The 22,404-nt window shown below is 36.8% G+C and overlaps 1 protein-coding gene across 1 annotated transcript; it reads left to right on the forward strand.

Moving 5' to 3' along the window:
• Positions 1–87: 87 nt before the first annotated feature.
• On the forward strand, positions 88–20,848 carry LOC140746492 (fatty acid synthase-like). Its single transcript, XM_073078645.1, has 39 exons — positions 88–174; positions 483–675; positions 954–1,074; positions 1,671–1,874; positions 2,374–2,490; positions 2,585–2,769; positions 3,082–3,224; positions 4,018–4,221; positions 4,633–4,819; positions 4,916–5,078; positions 5,416–5,585; positions 5,871–6,022; positions 7,529–7,712; positions 8,034–8,182; positions 8,533–8,717; positions 9,002–9,121; positions 9,219–9,328; positions 9,735–9,925; positions 10,206–10,357; positions 10,448–10,687; positions 10,945–11,059; positions 11,315–11,569; positions 11,927–12,376; positions 12,455–12,604; positions 12,687–12,814; positions 13,029–13,179; positions 13,724–13,895; positions 13,975–14,087; positions 16,137–16,301; positions 16,561–16,736; positions 16,859–17,014; positions 17,410–17,613; positions 17,718–17,826; positions 18,055–18,214; positions 18,477–18,627; positions 19,010–19,157; positions 19,324–19,500; positions 19,761–19,863; positions 19,943–20,848. The coding sequence occupies exons 1-39, from the start codon at positions 112–114 to the stop codon at positions 20,521–20,523; spliced, it is 6,897 nt and encodes a 2,298-aa protein (XP_072934746.1). The 5' UTR covers positions 88–111; the 3' UTR covers positions 20,524–20,848.
• The last annotated feature ends 1,556 nt before the right edge of the window (positions 20,849–22,404 follow it).

The following is a 22,404-nucleotide window of genomic DNA, read 5'->3' on the forward strand; positions in this document are numbered from 1 at the left end:
CAAGCAGGTTGCAGGTTTGCAATGACGCCATCACAACGCGGGCAGCCTATGGAAGCGGGTGCGGCAGCAGGAGCGGGAGTGGACGCTGGCGAGCGCGTGGTCATCTCCGGCATGTCGGGGCTGTACCCCAACTCCGCCCATGTCAAGGATCTGGCTGATATCCTGTATAACAAGGTTAGTTCAGTCATATATTAATTACTTACTCTCTATGTTTCAACAGGAATGAATCTGTACTTGGCTATCTACTATGACCAAACACAACAACTGGAGTACAAGCGGTTTGGTCAAAAGTGGCAACACTGTTCTACAGGTGACAGGTATAACCTCGGTTCTGTATGGTTGGTTACAAATGTACATGGATGGCAGTGACCAACTGACCACTTACAATCGGATGGACTTCATGTTCGACGCCAGTTCCATTTTAATACAGCCTAAATGGTTGTTTTGTTTTGTATCACATGTTACACTAAATTATTTATCAGGTTAACCCAGTGAATTCTGATAATCCTCGGTGGACGTATAACCACCCTGAGGTCGTGCACCCCACGGGCAAGATACCGGACCTGCAGCTCTTTGATGCGCAGTTTTTTAAGGTCCACTACCGCCTTGCGAACAGCATGGACGCCATGGGACGGAAGATTCTGGAACAAGCTTACCAGGCCATCTATGATGCAGGTATATAGCACTGATATAACATGTTTTGTATGTAGTAATAAATTCCGGGTTCGATCCCCGGTTAGTCAGACATTTTAATTATGAATTTAGATTTCTGTTATGGGTCGGGGTGTACCACAGACCTATATCTAAACAAAACAAATACAGTCCTGTGGGATGTACACAAAGACAAATACACAATTAGTTTTGTATTTTTTGTGTGTCCGTGGCACCTACTATACAGAAAATCATCACATATTATATATAAATATATCCAAAAATATTCGCTTCATTTACAGGTATAAGTCCAGAGCATCTGTGCGGGAAAAAAATTGGAGTGTACATAGGAACATGTTTTTCGGAAACGGAGAAAGTTGCATTCTATGTTCTAAGCTCAGTAAATGGTTTTGGTATGGCGGGGTAAGAGTCTCTTATTCTTCAAATAAGTGGATTTTTAAAGCTTGTCGCATGTTTGAAAAATAGAGATAAAGCTATAAAAATCTCATATTATTATACATTATTCGATTCAGAATGCCGTAAAGAAAAATGTATTTCAAGGATTTTCAGCACATAAATAATGCATTTTGCAAATTTTAAGTATATATTTTTTCGTTAATAAATCAAAAATTATTACGAGTTAAGTAATTTCAAAAAAAGATATCCGGAAAGAAGAGGAAATCTATAATATAACTTCCCAATAACCACGACTAAATTAAATTAAATTTAACGCCGCATTTGTTAATATCCGTCAATTCTGCCATGTCAAATTCTTTAGCACATTGTGCTATAATTTACCCCCTACTGTCTCAGTGCTGGGCACGGGTCTCCTCTTAGGTGAGAGATGTGTACGAGTAAGTCTACCGTGCTGGCCAAGGGTCGCAAACACATGTTACAGAATAGGGCACTAATACTAAAATATAATATCGCATACTACTTGTATTATACAACATATAAAACATTCAGTACATTATAAACGCTTTATGTGGAAATACATAAAAGCTATGTTTAAATAATAGGTGCAGCAAGACGATGTTTGCGAACCGTATCTCGTACTGGTTAGATGTGAAGGGCCCCTCGATGTCCATAGACCAGGGCTGCAACAGTTCTCTGACCGCGGTGGAGCTGGCCCACAATGCTATAGTGTCGGGTGAATGTGACGCGGCTATTGTAGGCGGCACGGATCTTTGCTTGCATCCTCATTCTTCAGTACATTATGGAAGGTAAGGGTTCCATATATGGATATTTTATTGTACCTGTCCCTTATTTACAAATGTTCCTTTAAATCGTAGGTAGCCGAAGTATATCTCAAACAATTCGAATATCGTCCCCACAGTCGATTAATTTTCCAGGGATTATATGTGATAAACGTATTGTATGGTTTAATGATTTGCTTCTTAATTTACTGTGTTTTGTAATCGATGCAAGCCCCATTTTAGAACTTGCGTTGTCAATTATTGAGAATTATCATGTAAATTAGCTCAGTGACATAATTGGTCAACATGAGCTATCGTGGAATTACTCCAAAACGCAATGTAGAGACTTTAGAATATGCAAATGCCTTGCTACAAAGTAGGCTTAATACCTCCCTGTAATATAAAAGAGATCTATCGATTTTTAGTCATAAGGAATAATGTTTTCATCAAAACTCCAAAAATTACGTACAACTCCAAGTAAAATAATTGTAAATTGATTTATTATTGTGATACTTTTATTCATCAGGATCATGAAGCTAAGCAAGGAAGGTAAAATAAAATCGTTTGACGAGAACGCCGAGGGCTTCGCGAAATCTGAAGCAATTAACGTTTTATTCTTACAAAAAGCAAAAAATGCTCTTAGGTGAGATATACTCTGTATTTCACCAAAAGGTTTTAACTTTTTAAAATTTAATAATGACTTAAAAAAAAATCCTAATGTTGTAATTAATTTCTAGAGTCTACGCAGAAATAGTACATGTGAAAACGGAGTTTACAGCTCAGTCAATATTAGAAGATGAAGCGGGTATCCGATATAGTTTCTGTCGTAATCTAAACATCTATTCAGATTTTCTAAAAGGATTTTACAAAGAAGCTAAGGTACCAGTAAATGCGGTTGAATATGTAGAAGCGTACGGTTCGGGTAATTATATCAATTTAATTGTACACAACCATAATTAAATTTACACTCTTACATATAGTAATATTACTCAAGAAAGTAAGCAGGACAAGGTCGCCATCGAAACACTCGTAGAATCACAGAGACATTTAGAATTTTGGTGATTTCACAAAATAAATGTTGATTTATTTAATTTAAAGTAATCTTGTAGGCAATATAGTTTTTGTAGAATGTTACCTTTGGTAGATATCAAAGTCATGAACTTTATGATACCACCATTAAGTAGTACACTTATATCTAACAGTTATTTATGATTAAAATAATATTACTTTATAGCGGTTCCTGAAGCAGATAAATCAGAATTAATGGCTTTAGAAAACGTTTTTTGTAATGGTCGAAGCGATCCGTTATTGGTTGGCAGCGTAATGTCAAACCTTGGATACGGAGGCGCTGCATCTGGTATAACTGCAATAACTAAGGTAAATTATAATAAAAAGGCTAAAAGTTTTTTTTTACAAAAGTACAGCTCACTTTACACTTATTAGAATGAAAAAATAAACCAGTAAAAACGAGTAAAAAGCCTATAGGTATCATTTAATAACATAAGTAGCATATTTGAACATTTATGATTATCCCTACTTATTACATAATCAAAATACTCGTAGCTAACAAGAGGAAACAACCTAATCTGACATAACCTAGCTAACCTAACCTAATCTCTAGGTTTAATAGGAGTAAAATTAAAAAACATTAGAGGTAAAATACAGGTGGGTAGTAAATACGCCTGAAGACCACATTCGGACGGGTTTCTCTTATTACACTCTACAAAGCAGAGTACAGCATATAAGTACTCGTAGAGAATACAGTGTTTTTTTTTTTTTATAATATAAGAGTAGCAGAGGAGCATGCAGTCCACCTGATGGTTAGTGGCTACTGCCGCCCATGGACATATGTAATCAACCCAAGATAGGATTAGATATTCCTACCTGCGATCGGCCACAGATGCGCCGCTACCTCTGAGGACTAAGCTGGAACGCCTCCAAAAAGTATGTCTCCCTTACCACACCCTTCAAAACGGAACACAGCAGCGCCTAACACTGCTATTATTAGGCAGAAATAGGTGTGACGGTGGTGTCGCCGGAGTCAAACCACAAAGTTCTACCACCTTTAAATACTATAGCAATACTGCTGTTGTAAGGAGAAAGCGGTGTAACGGTGCGTCTTCATCGACCCGTTTTGCCACCTTTAACGCGCTGCTGTGTATTACGGTAGGTGCTACTGGGCTACCACACGGGCGAGCTGGCCGCCAACCTGCACTGCGAGTCGCCGCGGCGCGACGTGGCGGCGCTGCGCGACGGCCGCATGCGCGTGGTGCGCGACCACACGCGCTTCGGCCGCGAGTACACCGCCGTCAACGGACTCTCCGTCACGGGCACCAACGCCCACGTGTTGCTGCACGGGCGATACAAACCCAAGGTATATTTAACATACTGAGATTATTTAATAACTGACTATATTAAAGCCGCCGTGGGCGACTTATTGCATATATACGATGATAATATATGCCACTTGTTGAAATGGCAAGACATTGAGGCGAGCTACACCTCCAAATATCAACAACGCGTGTAACATGATGTCTGTTTGAATTTACATATTAGTTTGTTAGTGTTACACACAGATATATATAGTAGAAAGAGATATACAAAGAGAGAGAAAGCAGCAAGGAGGGGGCACAACGCTTTTTCCTTATATTATAATTTCTACCATGAAACGTCTATAACAAGGTGCGTTAGAAAACTGTGATATAAAGTTGTAAAATTTTAAAGAGTAAAATATTTAATCAATAATAGTATCAATTGTATCATTGTATTATACGTATTTTTTCAGGATCTGTCTCGTTACAAATCTAACATTCCGCATATAGTTTTGGTATCCGGACGACAAGAGACGGCAGTACAAAAAGTCTTTAATTATTTAAAAACTCACCCGATAGATCCTGAAGAGTTAGCGTTGTTAAATAATATTCATATTTCAAGAATATCTGGAAATTTAGGAAGAGGATACATTATTTTAGGTAAGAATCAGCTAATATTCTAAATTCACTTAATAATATTCTAAATTCATTTAATTGGACGAATGAAAGTAAAAATGATTTATAACGTTTTTCTAGATAAAAATAAAGCTAATGAAACTGTTAGCTTAAGTGAGAAAGTAGTCTACTTCGATTATGTGAAGCGTCCTCTCTGGTTCGTGTACAGCGGCATGGGGTCGCAGTGGGCCGGCATGGGGGCCGCACTCATGAGCATACCCATATTTGCTGCTGCTATCGAAAGGTAAATCATTCCAATACTACAAAAACATAGAAATATGTTGTAGTTGTTGTCAAGCCATTACTGTCCCACTGCTGGGCTCACAACTCCTTTCTCTTCAAGCGTTTAGACCATTGTCCACCGCTCTGGCTAGGCTGGCTGACTGATATTGGTAAGTACACTTAACACACTCTTGAAAACATTTTTAAAAGCACTCAAACGTGCAGGTTTCTTGCCGTGTTTTCCTTTATAGTTTAAGCAAGTATAATTTATTTCTATTACGCTCATAGGGTTGAATTCGAACCTCGTTATGGAGTGTCATTTATATGATATACATTTGTACGTATATTTTATGTTCCAGGTGTCATCGTGTGTTAAAACCAAAAGGTCTAGACATAGTCCACATTATAACAAGTCCTGATAAAACTATTTTTGACAATATTCTACATTCCTTTGTGGGTATCGCTGCCATACAAATAGGACTGACTGATATTCTTCGTGAGATAGGACTAGTGCCTGATAAGATCATTGGTAAGAAATTTTGTTATTTTTATTTCTACTGTAAAATATTTTTTCATATTTCCATTTATAGTTTCATTTTTTCATTTTATTATAATAACGTCTTCTACTCCGGATAAAACAGGAAAATAGTTAAAACAACGTATAGTCGTAGTTGTAGGTAGTACAATTTTTTTGGTAGTCGTTTTTCGATTTGACAGCATTCGGATGAAAAATTTATTTATTTATTTATAACGCATATTACTTGAGTAGAAGACTGGTCAAAATTAACCGATTTTGTAACCAATATGTTACCAGGGCATAGTGTGGGGGAGCTTGGTTGCGCATACGCCGACGGTTGCTTCACTGCAGAAGAGATGATCCTGTCTGCTTACAGTCGTGGACTCGTCTCCGTGCAGACGCCTTTCATCCGTGGCTCCATGGCTGCTGTCGGAATTGGATACCAAAAAGTGTGCTTTAGAAAAAAGTTTCAAATAAAATTATTTTTTACCCGACTGCCAAGGAAGGGTTATGTTTTTCGCGCGTATCTTGTATGTTTGTCTTTCTTTATTTGATCCGATCTTACAAACGGCTGGATGAATTTCAACAGTTAAGGTGTCATTATATTTGTATCAATGACCCGAGTGTCCTTAGATAGGTGTTAGTAAAAAAAAATCAAAATGGCGGATTTCTGGCGCGAAATAGTAACTCATTTTAAAAAAAAAGTTAACCGAACCTATCGAGTAGGGTATCAAATGAAAGGAAATTAAACGGAGATTATAAAAACATATTTGTATATATATAAAACAGCAAGGTGACTGACTGACTGACTAACTAAATGACTTTTTCATTTTTCAGAAATCAACGTACAGCCTAAACTAAGGACCTTACAGTTCTGAAATTTTGCACATAGGTTCTCTATATAGCGTGAATAAGTACTAAGAAAGGCCTTTTGGAAATTCTACCCTTAAGAGGGTAAAATAGGGAAAAACTGTTTTTTTGAAATTCTTTAATTTTGAAGCAACTGCTATAAAATTTTGTATTTGGCTTTCTGGATAGGAACAAGGACGCACTTATTTATCTCCTTCCGAAAAATCAACCCCGTAGAGGGTTAAATAAGGGTTAAAAGTTAATTTGAACAACCGTCAATTTTGAAGCAAACACTATGAAATTTTGTATCAGGATTGTTGGATAAAAATAATGAAATTCTACCTCTAACGAGGTAAAATAATGACCGAAACTTTGAATTACTGAAGTTATATATTTTATAGACCGTAAATGGTGAATTATTCTCGCGAAATAGTAACACGTTTTAAAAAAAAATAACCAAACCTATCGAGTAGGGTGTCGAGGAAATAAAGAAAATTAAGAGTAGATTACTCATACATTATATAATATATCTTATATATAAAATTCTCGTGTTAGTTACCGTACTCCTCCGAAACGGCTTCACCGATTTTCACCAAATTTTATATACATAATCAGTAGGTCTGAGAATCGGCCACTATCTATTTTTTTACCCCTAAGTGATAAGGGTTGTTCGCCCTTAACATTTTTTTATTTATATGGCAACACAACGTTTGCCGGGTCAGCTAGTACATATATACACATCGAGATGACTGTCTGACTAAATGAGTGAGTTGCTGAGCCAGAGATCAACGCAAATGAAAACCGCTGTACTTAAGCGTGCTGGAATTTTACACATAGGTTCTTTATATAGCGTAAATGAGCACTAGGTTAAATAAAATAGGATAATATCGTTTGAACATCTTTTGTTTTTGAAGCAGACACCTACTATGAAACTTTGTATTGGCTTTCTGGATAAAAATAATGAAATACGTATTTCACTGCTTTTGGAAATTCTACTTCAGCCTCTTTGGTGCAGTCGGGTTTTTGATTTTTTAAATTAATCACTTGTTATATCAAAGAGATTAACATTGTTTTCTTGTGTTTCATTCCTTTTTTTTCTGTCATAGATCATTACGATGTGTCCTCCAGAGATCGAAGTGGCTTGCCACAATAGTCCTGACTCCTGCACGATATCTGGACCCATAGATGCAGTCCACAAATTTGTAAAGGAATTAGAATCAAAAGATATTTTTGCGAAGGAAGTAATGTGCTCTAATATTGCCTACCATTCACGATATATTGCTGATGCAGGTAATAAATCAGATTGTATCACTTCCAAATCGTCCACACATTTTCATTAATTTAAAATCAATGTTTTTGTGAATCTTTATCAAAGAGATAAAATATAGGGTAAACACAGTCACGATTTTCATACAAAAACTTTAATTTAGGTAGACTTTCTACCGTTGGCCATAACTTGTGGATGATACTTTCTCTCTCTACGTCCGGACAATAGCACTATATGAATGTCTTTGATCTGTATCAAAAAATAAAAATGAAGTCGTGTTATTTAATATTTTTACACATATCATTCGTTTTTCTATATTTACGTATTTTTTATTATGTTCGAAGGGCCCAAGCTGTTAGAATATTTGGGACAAGTGATTAAAACTCCGAAGGTCCGCAGCCAACGTTGGCTGTCGACGTCCGTCCCTATGTATGAATGGAAACGGGAAAGTGCTAAGTACTCTTCGGCCGAATATCACACGAATAATCTTCTGGTTAGTATTTTTTCCGTAATGTTTTCACTACGGTACTTCATTGTTAAAACTTGATACGACTAAGATGGAAGTAGAAAACACATTAGACCCGTATTCCCTACGTCACGCCGCGGCATAGGACGTTAGCAAACACATCTAAGGGAAACGGTAATAGGGAAGCCGTTCACAAATGTGTAGTCAATCCTGAGGACTGCAATGGTTGCCTCGTAGCCATGGTACCTCATCCAGCATATGAACCCTTGTGGTAGTGGAGCCCGCCGAAGAAGTATACTGTTTCTATAACCTCCCAAACTTATTGCATTATGTAATTGCGTTAAAATATAATTTATTTGTATTCTTTGTATTCATAGAATCCAGTGTTATTTGAAGAAACCTGCGCCTTCATCCCCTCTAACGCGATTCTGGTAGAGGTGGCTCCTCACGGGCTGTTGCAGGCCATCCTCAACCGCTCGCTGCCGGCTACTTGCAAGAATATACCGCTCACTAGGAGAGGGCATCCCGACAATTCCGTCTTTCTCTTGGAGGCCATTGGAAAGTTAGTACTTTTATTATTAATCTAACAGTAATTATAACACATTAAAAAGTAGTACCGTTTGTGGTTCAACTTCGGAAGCTCCACCGCGTCACTTATTTCTACCTTATAATAGCAGAGTTAAACGCTGTTGTTTTGGTTTGAAGGGAGGTACACGGGTAAGGGAGATATACTTGTAGGCGGTGTTACAACTTAACTTTCATATAACCTTATCTGATGTTAACAGGGTGTAGCAGACTGTGTATTCCTTTGTTACGTCCAATCTCCATAATATAAACATTTTTCAGATTATATATGGAAGGTTTTAATCCAAAAGTTCAAACCCTATATCCAAAAATTGATTTCCCTGTATCTACGGGAACACCAATGCTGTCACATCTAGTTGAATGGGCGCATAATGAAATATGGTGAGTTTTATAATGAGATTATAAATATAAATTTCTTTTTACTATCGAAATGTATAAACTTTTTTTCATTTGTTTTAACCTAAATAATATATTATAGGGATTTGCCACTATATGCATCAGCGCTTCGCAAAACTGCAGCGGCTGCAAAATATGTAATATCTCTACACGATGATGAACACGCTTATTTATTAGGCCATGTGATAAGAGGTATGTCAAGTCTGAAACTTTAGAATATTTTTTAAGTCCTTTGTATGCAATGTTTCAATAGTTTCCAGATTTTAAACATAAATTGTTTCCTATCTTCACATAGTACGTTATGTATTTTTTGTTATATAGAAGTAAATAAGCATACCATCTGTAATATGTTGTCCATGTCCAATACCCATGGACAACTGTAACCAATTCTATAAAGAATATGGGCTCTACTTGAAGTCAATTGTCCTGTTGTCATTCCATAGAACTAATATAGTCGCTTCCATTGTCCGTCACGCGGCATCCACATTTTTAAACCGAAATGTAGAGTTCACGCTAGAAATTGTCTTGGCGGTGGTAACTCAAACTATAACGTTTCTATCGTCTTTCAAATGAATTTATGCATGTATTATCTACACAGGAAAAGTGTTATACCCATTCTCTGCGGTCCTGGTGGCGGTGTGGGACACGCTGGCGATGTGCGTGGGCGCGGCGCGGCGGCGGCTGGCCGTGCGGCTGCGCGACGTGGCGCTGCACGCGCAGCCCGCGCTGCACGACCGCCGCCAGCTGCGCCTCGCCGTCGCGCTGCACCGCGCCACAGGACGCTTCGAGGTATAACTACACTGGTACTTTTTATTTTTATTTTAAAACTGTATATTTTTGCTTTTGCCCTAAAATAATTTTTGATGAAAAAAGTTGGAATGATACATATTTCAGAGACTACTGTCGAATCGTTCATGTACGAACACACTTTAGCCTAATATTTTTCAAACATGGGTAAGTACACCCAACTTCATTTGTAATAATTTTGTCAGAATTAAATTTACATTTAATAAACCTTTTATTTACGTCAAAAAAAATCCTTTTGTAATTCTAAAATAAATTGTTACAGGTTTTGGATGATGTCAATTCGAAAGTAGCTTCTGGTTTTATATACCAAGAAAGTTCTAATAACTTATTAAATGAGGAAGTTGAGACAAATGATTTAGAAATCTCTTCAAAAGAAATATATAATAATTTCTTCTTAAGAGACGTTTGTTATAAGTAAGCTACATACATAATATGAACTTGGAATTTTATACTTTCAATACAAAACAATATTTGACCCAACGTTCTTGCCTATTTCTGTTTCAGGGATAGTTTTCAAAGCATTCATAGTGTTAATTCCAGTCTTACCAAAGCTCGTATAATGTGGCGCGACAACTGGGTGACATTTATTGATGGAATGATCCAATTAAATACTTTAAGACATTCACATGAATCCTATTCCATTCCAAATTTTATAAGTAAACTTTGTATCGACCCCAAAGAACATGATAAACATAAACATAACATAATGACAGCGACTGTTTTGGAAACTCATTATAGAACCAGGTAAGGGCTTTAATAATAGTATGTTTACTTTGCATACTTAGTGCAGTCTACTTCTATGGTATACCTAGCGTAATATGTTTACTTGAGACGGTGACGCATCGTAGCACGTTGCGATGTCGTGCATCATAAAAAACCACGATGTCGTTAAATTTGGTGAGGCAAACTTGCATATTTTTTATTGCATACTCATATTATGCATAAAAGATATATACCTACATGCCTACGTATATCTATGTAAGTACTTTTCTTTATTCCAGATGCGGAGGGGTCCTAATGGAAAATATAACATTTCGGGATATACCGTTGTCTACTGCAAACTCAATAAAGCTAAGAGCCCTGAGATTTATACAACATTTTGGTAATAAGTATAATGTAAGAGATTTATTTCACTCAATTACAGCTATATTAATAGCACATGCTATGTTTTATTAGTAAAGAAATCAAAACATTCGCTTATAATAGGTCGTTTCAATTTTAAATGTGGCCCGGTAAAATAATTTTGATTTCTAATTATAAGTATACATATTAAAACATTATAAATCATAATTAAATTTGCGTAATAAAATCATTATTGACAATGTACTCGATGATTAATAATGTAATAATATATTTTTTTATTATTTGTAGTTTGAAACCATCTTACAAGTTTATTTGCAAATTGTTCTTGAAAATATAGCCAAAAATAAAGTTAATATAATAGGCATATATGATAATGAGAATACGTTATCTAAATTCACTAAAATTAAGAGGATCCTAGAAGATGTTCCTGGAATCATCAGAGCTTTTAAATGTCTACAAAAGAAACATGTAATGGAAGAGCCAGACAAGATTTTATCAAAGGTTGACCTTGTGTTGTGCTTTAATCTGTCAACCGACAATGACGTAAGTATTTATAATTTAATAAAATCTAATATTAAAGAATATTCAAAAATTTTGATATCTGTAGTGATTAAGCTGGATAATCAGGTAACAATGAAGGTTAGTAAGAATCCCGAGTTGAGAGAGAGACCCCAGGTAATAAAACATCGTGCTATACCATTTTCAAAATACAAATAATGTTTTCAGAATTGCGCATACCTAGCAACAGTACTTTGTTTCAGTTTAAATATTTTTTATATTGTTTCAAATTTAAAAGAGACTATAAATAAAGATGCTAACAAATCTTTTCAAAACTTTCACTTATACGACTCATATTCAAAGACATTAATTTAGAAAGGTTTAATTTTCAATATATTGCAGATGGGTCAAACATTATACCGAGCGCTACAAAATAATACATTTGTGATAAATATACAAGAGGATGTCCACAATTTCTTTAATACTGCATGTTCACCAGCCTCATACCGTGTTGTGTGTGGACACCGCTGTCTCGACACTGCTTATGTGGAGCTGGCTCGGTGGCGGCTGACGAACACAACTAACACTATTCGTGACTCTTGTGTCGTTACCGTAGTCTCACAGTCCGACTTAGCTCTGGTCTCTCAGAAGCGGGAGTCTCTGCTTCCCCAACAAACACTTCTGATTCTGACATCATATCCAGCGGTCCCGGGATTAAAGGACCTCGTAAGACAATTCAAACAAAAGCCTGGTTGCATAGTTCGCTTAGTTATGTCCAATGATGAAGACAGCAAAGGAATAGACGCAGAGTCATTAATTAATGTAGATTTAATATTCAACGTTTTGAAAAATGTAAGTAGGAAGCATTTGAATTTAATACAAATTTAAAATATTTTTCTATATACCTTGACATGTGAAATTTTGTTTTAGAGTGAGATGGGTGGGGAATATTATGTGCCTCTACAAGATGTCAGTCATGTGAATCATGACAAAATTCTGCAAAGTGCTCTCGTTGGTCAAATGGATTCTTTACGCTGGGTACAGGCGAATCCACAACAACAAACTGGCGTTACAGTAGAGGTATCTATCCTTGATTAAAGTAAAAAAATGTTTTAAAATTGAAGGACGTACTCTAATTCTAGTAATTTCATTGGTCGTGTAGGTCCATTATGCTGGATTCAATAATCTGGATATAAAGAGAGCTATTGGGTTAATTCCCATTGACAAGAACTGTGTTCAAAAAACAGATTGTAGTGGATATGGAATGGATTTTAGCGGCATCACTGAAAGGTAAATAAGGCGTATTTTGAAATTGAATGATTTCAAATGTAAATTATAATATTCTTTCTCTAGTTTTTAAAAATAAAATTCAGGCTTAAAACTAAGCTTAGCAAATCATAATAATACCACTATTTTCTGTTTCTTCACTCTACCTAACTTTCATAATTTGTTGTTATATATTTTACCTGCTAAATGAATTAAATGAGGTATTTTTAATTTATAGTGGGATACGTGTGATGGGTCTCGTGTACAATGGTGCTGTAAGTTCTCGCGTGCAAGCTGACCCAGAAATGCTGTGGCCGGTGCCGGCGCACTGGACGCTGCAGGACGCCGCCACCGTGCCGCTCGCATACTGCCTCGCGTACTACTGCCTTGTGAGTATACTGTGCTCTTTGGGGGAATACAAGGGGAAGGGGATTCAGGAAGTCCAGACTCAAATTCTAATTCATAGGAAACTAATTTTTCAAAGGGGACTCTTCTTAAGGACAAGTTACGAAACCATGTTAAGCCACTGTTTTGGAGCATTTCCCTTAACCCTCTTCCTTAAAAACCACTGTTGTGATTAATACTATAAATACACTGGAAATGTTTCAGCATTATAAATGAATATGTTAATTAAAACAAATAAACAAATCATTTTTCATATCGACCACATGTACAAAAAAGCAAAAACAATTTTATTTAAAGCCTTAAATTGAAGAAGTACTTACCAACTTAATAAAACTTTGCAGTCAAATATGATGTGCTCTTACATATGAATGCATTATGTTGTTACATATTGCATGTTTTGCAACAAAGTAGTGCATTTTATCAACTGAAATTTACTTGGTTCAACGTATTGATTTTCTAGTAAGTCAATAAGTAAATTACAATGGAGATAATAATATAAGTATAAGAAAATCTCGTGTGACTCCACAGACTTTCCATCGTGGCTTATACCCTGGCATGGATGTGTTGGTGCACGGAGGCGCGGGTGCGTTAGGTCAGGCTGTCATATCGATTGCTTTATCCAACGATTGCAATGTTTTTGCTACCGTCAGCGATGTTCGCAAAAAGCGTTTCTTGCTGAAACTATTTCCTGGACTAAAAGGTACAAAATTACATAATTGCAATAAAAAATAAAATGAAAGCATTCGTGTGTAATTCATGAAATTACAAATTAATTTCAGCGGAGAATATAGGCAACTCACGGGACATAACATTCTGTGATATGGTACTAAACGCTACACAGTCGAAAGGTGTAGAAATTATAATATGCTGTGTGAATGGAGAACTTAAAAACGTAAGCTTTTATACGAAATCGAAGAAAAAAATACACTTTTCTAATACTTGTAAATAAATTTTAAATCGAAATACATTTTTTATTATGAAAAGAAATTTTTAACAAAAAATACATCCGACTTCTAATGTCACTACAAAGTAAAAAATAATTTAAATAAATGTTGGTTTAGTACGTATTTCTGAAGTCGGCGCTCAATATATTTCGTTGGATAACGATGTAAACAGCGTGTCTAATATGAGCGCCGACTTCAGAAATATGTACTAAACCAACATTTATTTAAATTATTTTTTACTTTGTAGTGACATTAGAAGTCGGTTGTATTTTTTGTTAAAAATTTTTTTTCACCCTTTTTAGTGATGACATAAAAACATTTATATTAATACAATATAAAATTGTATAAACGTGATCATGAGTTAAGGTAAGGTCTGAATTTACATTGATTGGAACCGCCCGCTCGCAGGGCGTCGCCGCGCCCTGCTCGCTTAGTTTTATATTGTCTTATATGTTCCAACCTAACCTAACTAAATAGTCAATGATGAACTGGTTTTGCAATTTCGTTAGAACCCACACCAAATATCTTCAAACACAACTCAATTATTCCCATCGGTTGAGGAGTTACATATTTTGTCTCCGAGACACATTATCAGACTCTTAAATAGTCAATGATGAACTGGCTTTGCAATTTAATTAGAACCTACACCAAATATCTTCAAACACAACTCAATTATTCCCATCGGTTGAAGAGTTACATATTTTGTCTCCAAGCTACATTATCAGACCCTCAAATAGTAAATCATGAACTGGCTTCGCAATTTCATTAGAACCTACACCAAATATCTTCAAACACAACTCAATTATTCCCATCGGTTGAGGAGGTACATATTTTGTCTCCAAGCCACATTATCAGACCCTTAAATAGTAAATGATGAACTGGCTTTGTAATTTCATTAGAACGTACACCAAATATCTTCAAACACAACTCAATTATTCCCATCGGTTCAGGAGTAACATATTTTGTCTCCGAGCCACATTATCAGACCCTTAAATAGTCAATGATGAACTGGCTTTGCAATTTCGTTAGAACCCACACCAAATATCTTCAAACACAACTCAATTATTCCCATCGGTTGAGGAGTTACATATTTTGTCTCCGAGCCACATTATCAGACTCTTAAATAGTCAATGATGAACTGGCTTTGCAATTTAATTAGAACCTACACCAAATATCTTCAAACACAACTCAATTATTCCCATCGGTTGAAGAGTTACATATTTTGTCTCCAAGCTACATTATCAGACCCTCAAATAGTCAATGATGAACTGGCTTCGCAATTTCATTAGAACCTACACCAAATATCTTCAAACACAACTCAATTATTCCCATCGGTTGAGGAGTTACATATTTTGTCTCCAAGCCACATTATCAGACCCTTAAATAGTAAATGATGAACTGGCTTTGTAATTTCATTAGAACGTACACCAAATATCTTCAAACACAACTCAATTATTCCCATCGGTTGAGGAGTTACATATTTTCACTCCGAGCCACATTATCAGACCCTTAAATAGTCAATGATAAACTGGTTTTGCAATTTCATTAGAACCTACACCAAATATCTTCAAACAAAACTCAATTATACCCATCGGTTGAGGAGTTACATATTTTGTCTCCAGAACCCACTCCGATCCTCATCATATTTAAATGGGACCAACTTGTAGCAATTGTCCACAAACGAAATTAAAGGCATTAAAATAGGTTCATAAACGGCGAAGTTATGGCTGTTATATTTACATGGGTGGAGGAGTTCCCCTCTTTTTCTCCAGAACCAATCGATGGATCCTAACCTTATTTAAATGGGACCAACTTCCAGCTAGTCTAGTCCACTAACGGCGGAGTAATTGGTGTACATACATAAAAAAAAAGATACCGGCCGAATTGATAACCACCTCCTTTTTGAAGTCGGTTAAAAAGGAAATGTGAACGTCAGTGGGTTTATCCGTATGTGAATACATCTATCGAAAAACTCAATACTTTTTTTTTATTTTTAGGCTTCCTTAAAATGCTTAGCAAGTATGGGATATATTATCGATGTAGCCCAGATACCACACAGAGAAACATTTGACTTTGGGATGTATCATTTAACTAAGAATAGATCCTATATTCCTGTTAACATATTCTCGATACTAAATGAAAAAGGACATGCTACGATGAAGGTACGTAATATTTTTTTATAATTTAATATGCTATTATGTTGCAATTTTCATGTGTCCCAGTGCAGGGTACGGATCTCCAAAACTAAAGGAAGTCTGGAACGTACTGTACCGTGTTGTAAGGTGAGTTCTACAATCAATTCGAATTGAGATTTACTCAGCGTTTATAAATCAGTTGACAAGATGCAGGGATATACTTGATTCGATGATAATATGGTAGTGATGATTCATTGGGACTAAATTCTGTTTGTTATATTTGCAGAGGCTGCAGCGGCTGGTGTGCGAGGGCGTGTCTCGCGGCTGGGTGCGGCCGCTGTCGCGCGTGACGTACGCGCCGCTCGCCGCGCCGCGCGCGCTGCGCCTGCTGGCCGCCGCCGCGCAGCGCGGACGCGTGCTGCTGCGCACGCAGCCCACGCACAGTCTATGCGTACAACCAATGTTAGGCCCCGTTTCCTAATTGTTTTTTTTTTAATATTTAACATTATTTTTTTTAACAACAAGATCAAAAATAACTTCAATATCAAACATTTAAACTACATTAAAATTTGGTTCGTTTTCAGACTCCAATGTTCTCGTGATGAATATCATGTACTGATTACTGATCATGAACATTTTGGAAAACAACTAACAGATAAACTTATCAGTCGCGGTGTTCGTCACATACGTTTATTGATACATGAACCTTTGTCACCGAAAGATTTGGTTCTAAAAATAAGGTTAGTTTTATGTTATATATCTATCTATGCATATAAATTGGAGTGTCTTTTTACTACATGCATATGATTATACATACGGTACATACACCAAAATAACATTTTTTACAATTTTTGTCTGTCTGCCTGTCTGTTTGTTCTGGCTAATCTCTGAAATGGCTGGACCGATTTTGACGGGTCTTTTATTGACAGGCAGCTGATGTAATAAGCAGTAACTTAGATTACTTATACTTTCAAACTAGCTGTGCTCCGCAGTTTCACCAGCGTTATTGCTTTTTAACGCGAGTGAAACCGCGGGGAACAGCTAGATTCTAATAAAATCAATAAATCAATAGTAGCTAACGTATTATATAAATTGAGAAAATATTAATGTTATAAATTATCTATCATTATATTAGGCAATGGCAGAGTATTGGAGTTCAAGTCTCATGTGAAACATTTAACGACTCCAAAAATGTTCTTAAATTATTTACTGAAAGTTCACTTAGGCCTGTGGAGGGCATCTATATTATTATAACAAAAATACATACATCTAGTCTTGAGCCAGCGACTTTTATAGAAAAAATGGATATATTGGCAAGAACCCTACACCCAAAAATGAAGTAAGTTATAAAATTATATACTTATTTTGATATCTGTATGTTTTTTATACAACTGAATATAAATTCCACGTTGTATTTCTATATTGACAAAACTTTATTTTTAGATACTTTGCTGTTATAAATACAGTGAGTTCCACCGGTGAAGAAACATGCATGAGAAGATCACTGAGCAACTTTGCAGGAACTATGATAAAACTTCCCGAATTATTAGAAGTAAACATAATTCTATTTTTTTAAATTACACTTAGATAACAAACAGATACCTAACGAAAAGCAGTCAGCCATGGTAGCTACGGAATGATATGACATGGTCATAACTCCTATACATCGAAAAATTATTCTAATTTAATGGAAAAATAAGCTTCTGTCTAATAGTTCTAATTCAAAAATAAGTTTATCACAAAGAAAAACAGAACGAAATTCTATAATAATTATTTTCAGATCGACGGTAGGGTTTGTGAAGTGGGTGACGGGCGTGTGTCGGTGCGAGAGGCGGCGGAGGCGGCGGAGCGCGCGCTGACCGCCGCGCTGCCCGCGCTGGTGGCGCACGCCGCGCCCGCCGCGCATAGCTCGCTGCTACAGCAAATTGCTGCCGTAGCAGGTACCGTTAGCTAGATCTAACTATCTTATGTGGCGTAGTGTGGAGGATAATTGGGGTAGCACCACCCGAGCGGTTTTTCAGGGTCGACAAAAACCTCATAAATTACAGTTTTTCCGATCGTTTTTGTCATCTTTTTTCTTAGTATTTTTTGCCACCTGGCTCACCTACATAATTAGACTACTATTAATGAGATGATTAATTATTGATGGTGCTTGCACTAACTCTATATAAATACTTACTCTATTTTACATGTTTTTTTCAGAAGTCACTCTGACACAAGATACTGAAGCTACAACTACATTATATGATTTGGGCATGAACTCAACAAAGTGTAATGACGTGTGGGTATTTTTGCGCGATACCTACAATATATACTTAACAATGGAAGAAATTCAAACATTAACTATACAAAGGTACATCATATTATTACTGCTAATAAATGTAAGCATTAACTGGATATCGCTAAATATTTTTTTTTTTTTATATTATAGGAGTAGCAGACGAGCATGCAGTCCACCTGATGGTAAGTGGCTACTGCCGCCCATGGACATCTGTAATCAACCTCAGATAGGATTAGATATTCCTATCCGAGGTCAGTCACAGATGCGCTGCTACCCCTGAGGACTAAGCTGGAACTCCTCGGAAAAGTCTGTCTCCCTTACCACACCCTTCAAACCGGAACACAGCAGCGCCTAACACTGCTGTTATTAGGTAGAAATAGGTGTGGCGGTGGTGCCGCCGGAGTCGAACCACAAAGGGTTCTACCACCTTTTAATTTATATTTTGTACTTTCAGAATAAAGGACATTGACGAAACAATAACATTGGCAGAATATGACAATGAAAAAGGGTTAAAAACACTATTTTCCTACGTGGATACCGATGAACTTCAGGCTACCACTGAAATGTTGTTTTTGCCAACACTGATAAATAGTGACATGATGGTAAGGTTTTTTACCTTTGTAATTTTATGAATATAAAAATCATGTAGCTATCTAATTAGTTCATTATTAATAAGTAAGTAGTCTGCTATTCATTTTTTGTGCCCACGTTTAAGCACAATTCAAATAAAAATAATTAGTAGTTTCAATATCAACAAGGTATTTTCAGCGTGATGACGAGATTGACATGTCCTATACGCACCTGTGTATTGTGCCGGGCGTGGAGGGACATCGCGAGCGGTTCCGCGCGCTGTGCGAGCGGCTCAAGCTGCCCGCACTAGTGCTGCAACCCGGCCTCGATCAGCCACATGAGACTGTGCAGGAAATGGCTCACAGATATGCGAAGGTAAAACGTGAACTTAAAATCGAAGAATAATAAATGACTAGGTGCGTGAACCAATCTACAAAGGTAAGATTTCGGTCACAATCGGATACTGGATAGGTGCCGTCGTTAAACGTCGTCGGGTACCTCGGTTTGAGAACATACAATTTATTTTTTCAAGTTATGAGCTACAATAAGCATATACCTTTACACTATGTAATTAATTTCATATTAGTATATAAGTACTTTATATCATCATTTACTTTATTTTCATCGCTCCACAGATACTTTTGAGAAAAGCTAATCTGAAAAACACCTTCTACCTCTTAGGCTATGAATCTGGTGCATTAGTAGCTTTAGAAATTGCTGCGATTCTGGAAGACAACGGTAAAAAATATGTTTACTTAAATATTTTTTTAATTATGTAATAATGTACTTCATTACAAATTATTATGTTTTTAAACAGGTCTTACAGGAGTGGTATATTGCATCGGTAATCCAGATGAAATGAAAACAGACATTAAAAAACACCTTAATGAGTTAGAGACAGACGAAGCATTACAAGATGCGATAGTTCGTCACATATTCGATCTGATGACTAAGAATGGCAACGAAGATCTGGAACTGGCGCTACGCGGTGTTACTTCATGGCAAGAAAAAATAAATATAACCGTGCGCGCTTTGTTAGGGCGAGTATCGCATTCGGCACAATACGTGCGTCAGCTGATCGAGGCTGTCTATGGGCGCATCGCTGCAGTGTTGCGTTATGAAGTCAAGCCGCGTGCGCTGCGCTCGAGGCTGGTGCTGCTGCAGCCGCGCTCGCCGCAGCCGCTGGCCGCGCACGCCGCCGCGCTGCAGCCGCACTCGCTGCAGCCCGTCGCCGCGCACGAGCTGCGCGCGCCGCTCGCACACGCCGCGCACGATCTGCGCTGCGCCGCCATCATCAACACATATCTTAGTCCGGATATTCTGGAAGACTTTAAAAACAAAAACCTCTGCGAATCCTACCTACTTAATGCTAATTCGATTATGAAGAACTGTTCATAAATTTCTATATTTAATTATATTATGACGTATATAGTGACGATATATAATAAGTATTCTAAGGTCCAGGGAACAAGTTACATTTCATAGTTTTATTAATTTTGCTTTTACACTATTAGTTTTATGCCTTTCAAATGGTACGTGAGGTTTTAAGTTTCTGTTGACTGTAGTACTTTATAGACACATAGTCTGTTATAGTTAGGATATGAACGAGTTAAACTTACTACTTGATATTGTTAATAAAAGGGGGAGTACCAGCCTTGTCAGCGGTTAGAAATCTGGATCCTGATTCATCCATTCCTACCCTAATGAAATGACTAATTTTAATGATCCGAAATAAACATGTTTAATTTTATTGTTAACGATTAAAATGTTTTAAATGTATTAAAATTGACTTTATTTCGAATTAAAAAATTGTTTGTTATTTTATTGCACATTATTATGTACCAATAACATGAACCACGACTGTAATGTATAAATATGTGGAAAGTAATGAATTTAAAATATTATGGTATCACCAAAATTATAAAGAAAAACAAGAGATATTTTAATTTAATTTTATAAGTGCGTTTTGTTGATTACACATAGTTTAATGTCATGTAGGTTAATAAAATTTATATAGATGCATATATATGTGGACTCATTGAAATACCTCCTACGAAAACTTATACAGATATGCCGTCGAAATGATTTTTTAATGTAGAATTACCAAATATGCATACAGTTCGTGTGATGGTTAGAGGCTACTGCAGCCCATGGACATCTGTAATTAAGATAAAATCAGAGTCCTACCGGACTACCCTTGCGAGCTAAGTTGAAAGGTCTCGGATAAGTATGTCTGCCTACGCAACCCTTTAACCAAAAACCAAGGCACAGCAGCGTTTAACACAGCAGTTTTTAAGCAGAAACTGATACGGCATAGGTGCCTTCCGAGACGAACCGCAGCCCCTGGCAAGAATTAAGTGATGGTAAGTGGTTACTGCCGCCCATGAACATATGTAATCCACCCCAGATAAGTTAAGATTAGATTCCTACCTACGGTCAACTGCCACAAATATGCCGCTACCCCTGATGACTAAGCTGGAACACCTCGGAAAATTATGTCTCCCTTACAGCACCCTTCAAACCAGAACACAGCGGCGCTTAACACTGCTATTATACGAGTATCATACAGAAATAGGTGTGAGGGGTGTATGTCTTGGAGTATATATGATTACCTAAGCGGCGTTCTTGACTAAATCTTTTATGACTTATATAAGTTTAACCGTGAACAATTAACTAGACACGTGGTTAAGACATAAATTCCGGATTTCCTAGTGGCACCACCGTCACATCAATTTTTGCCTAATAAAAGGTATGCTATTATCTGGTTTGAAGGATGTGATATGGGGTAAAACACGACGGACTCCAATATGAGCTGCAATATAATATTATTGGTACGCGTATAATACGAGATAATATAAAATAATATGAGAGATAATTCTCATCTATGGGAGTTAAGACTACCTGGTTGATTAATTATTATCGATGTCCATGGGCGGGAGTGGCGCCCCATCAGGTGAACTGCACGCTTGTTTGACGCGCTGTCGGGACCGCGGAAGAATGCTTTTAGCGCACGTGCAGTCCTGACAAAGGGCGTACTAAGGAACACCATGAGGTTTTAGCCGGAGACCGGTATATTCGCGGTTGAGAGGAACCCATGCGGGGTTTCTCCACGAAAAAAGGCTTGTTTGACTAAACTGAAAAAATCATTAACAATTTTACTGTTATATGGTGTCAGGTTATTCAAACTGAAACGTGTATTAAATATGTATGAATGCTATTTAAATGTCAACTAATTAATATTCCTAATCCTATAAATAAATTAAAATCGGTTTAATTCGT

The sequence above is a fragment of the Epargyreus clarus genome, unplaced genomic scaffold, assembly GCF_041222505.1.
Source record: "Epargyreus clarus isolate Ecla_fem2 unplaced genomic scaffold, WU_Ecla_fem_2.2 ptg000012l, whole genome shotgun sequence".
In the NCBI taxonomy this organism is placed as follows: Eukaryota; Metazoa; Arthropoda; class Insecta; order Lepidoptera; family Hesperiidae; genus Epargyreus; species Epargyreus clarus.

Bases quoted from the DNA above. Each gene is read 5' to 3' on its own strand.
- LOC140746492 (XM_073078645.1), top strand. From the start codon at position 112: ATGTCGGGGCTGTACCCCAACTCCGCCCATGTCAAGGATCTGGCTGAT. The intron at 11,570-11,926 runs GTAAGTATTTAT...AATATATTGCAG, and splicing joins ATCTGTCAACCGACAATGAC to ATGGGTCAAACATTATACCG. The intron at 19,158-19,323 runs GTAAGGTTTTTT...AGGTATTTTCAG, and splicing joins TGATAAATAGTGACATGATG to CGTGATGACGAGATTGACAT.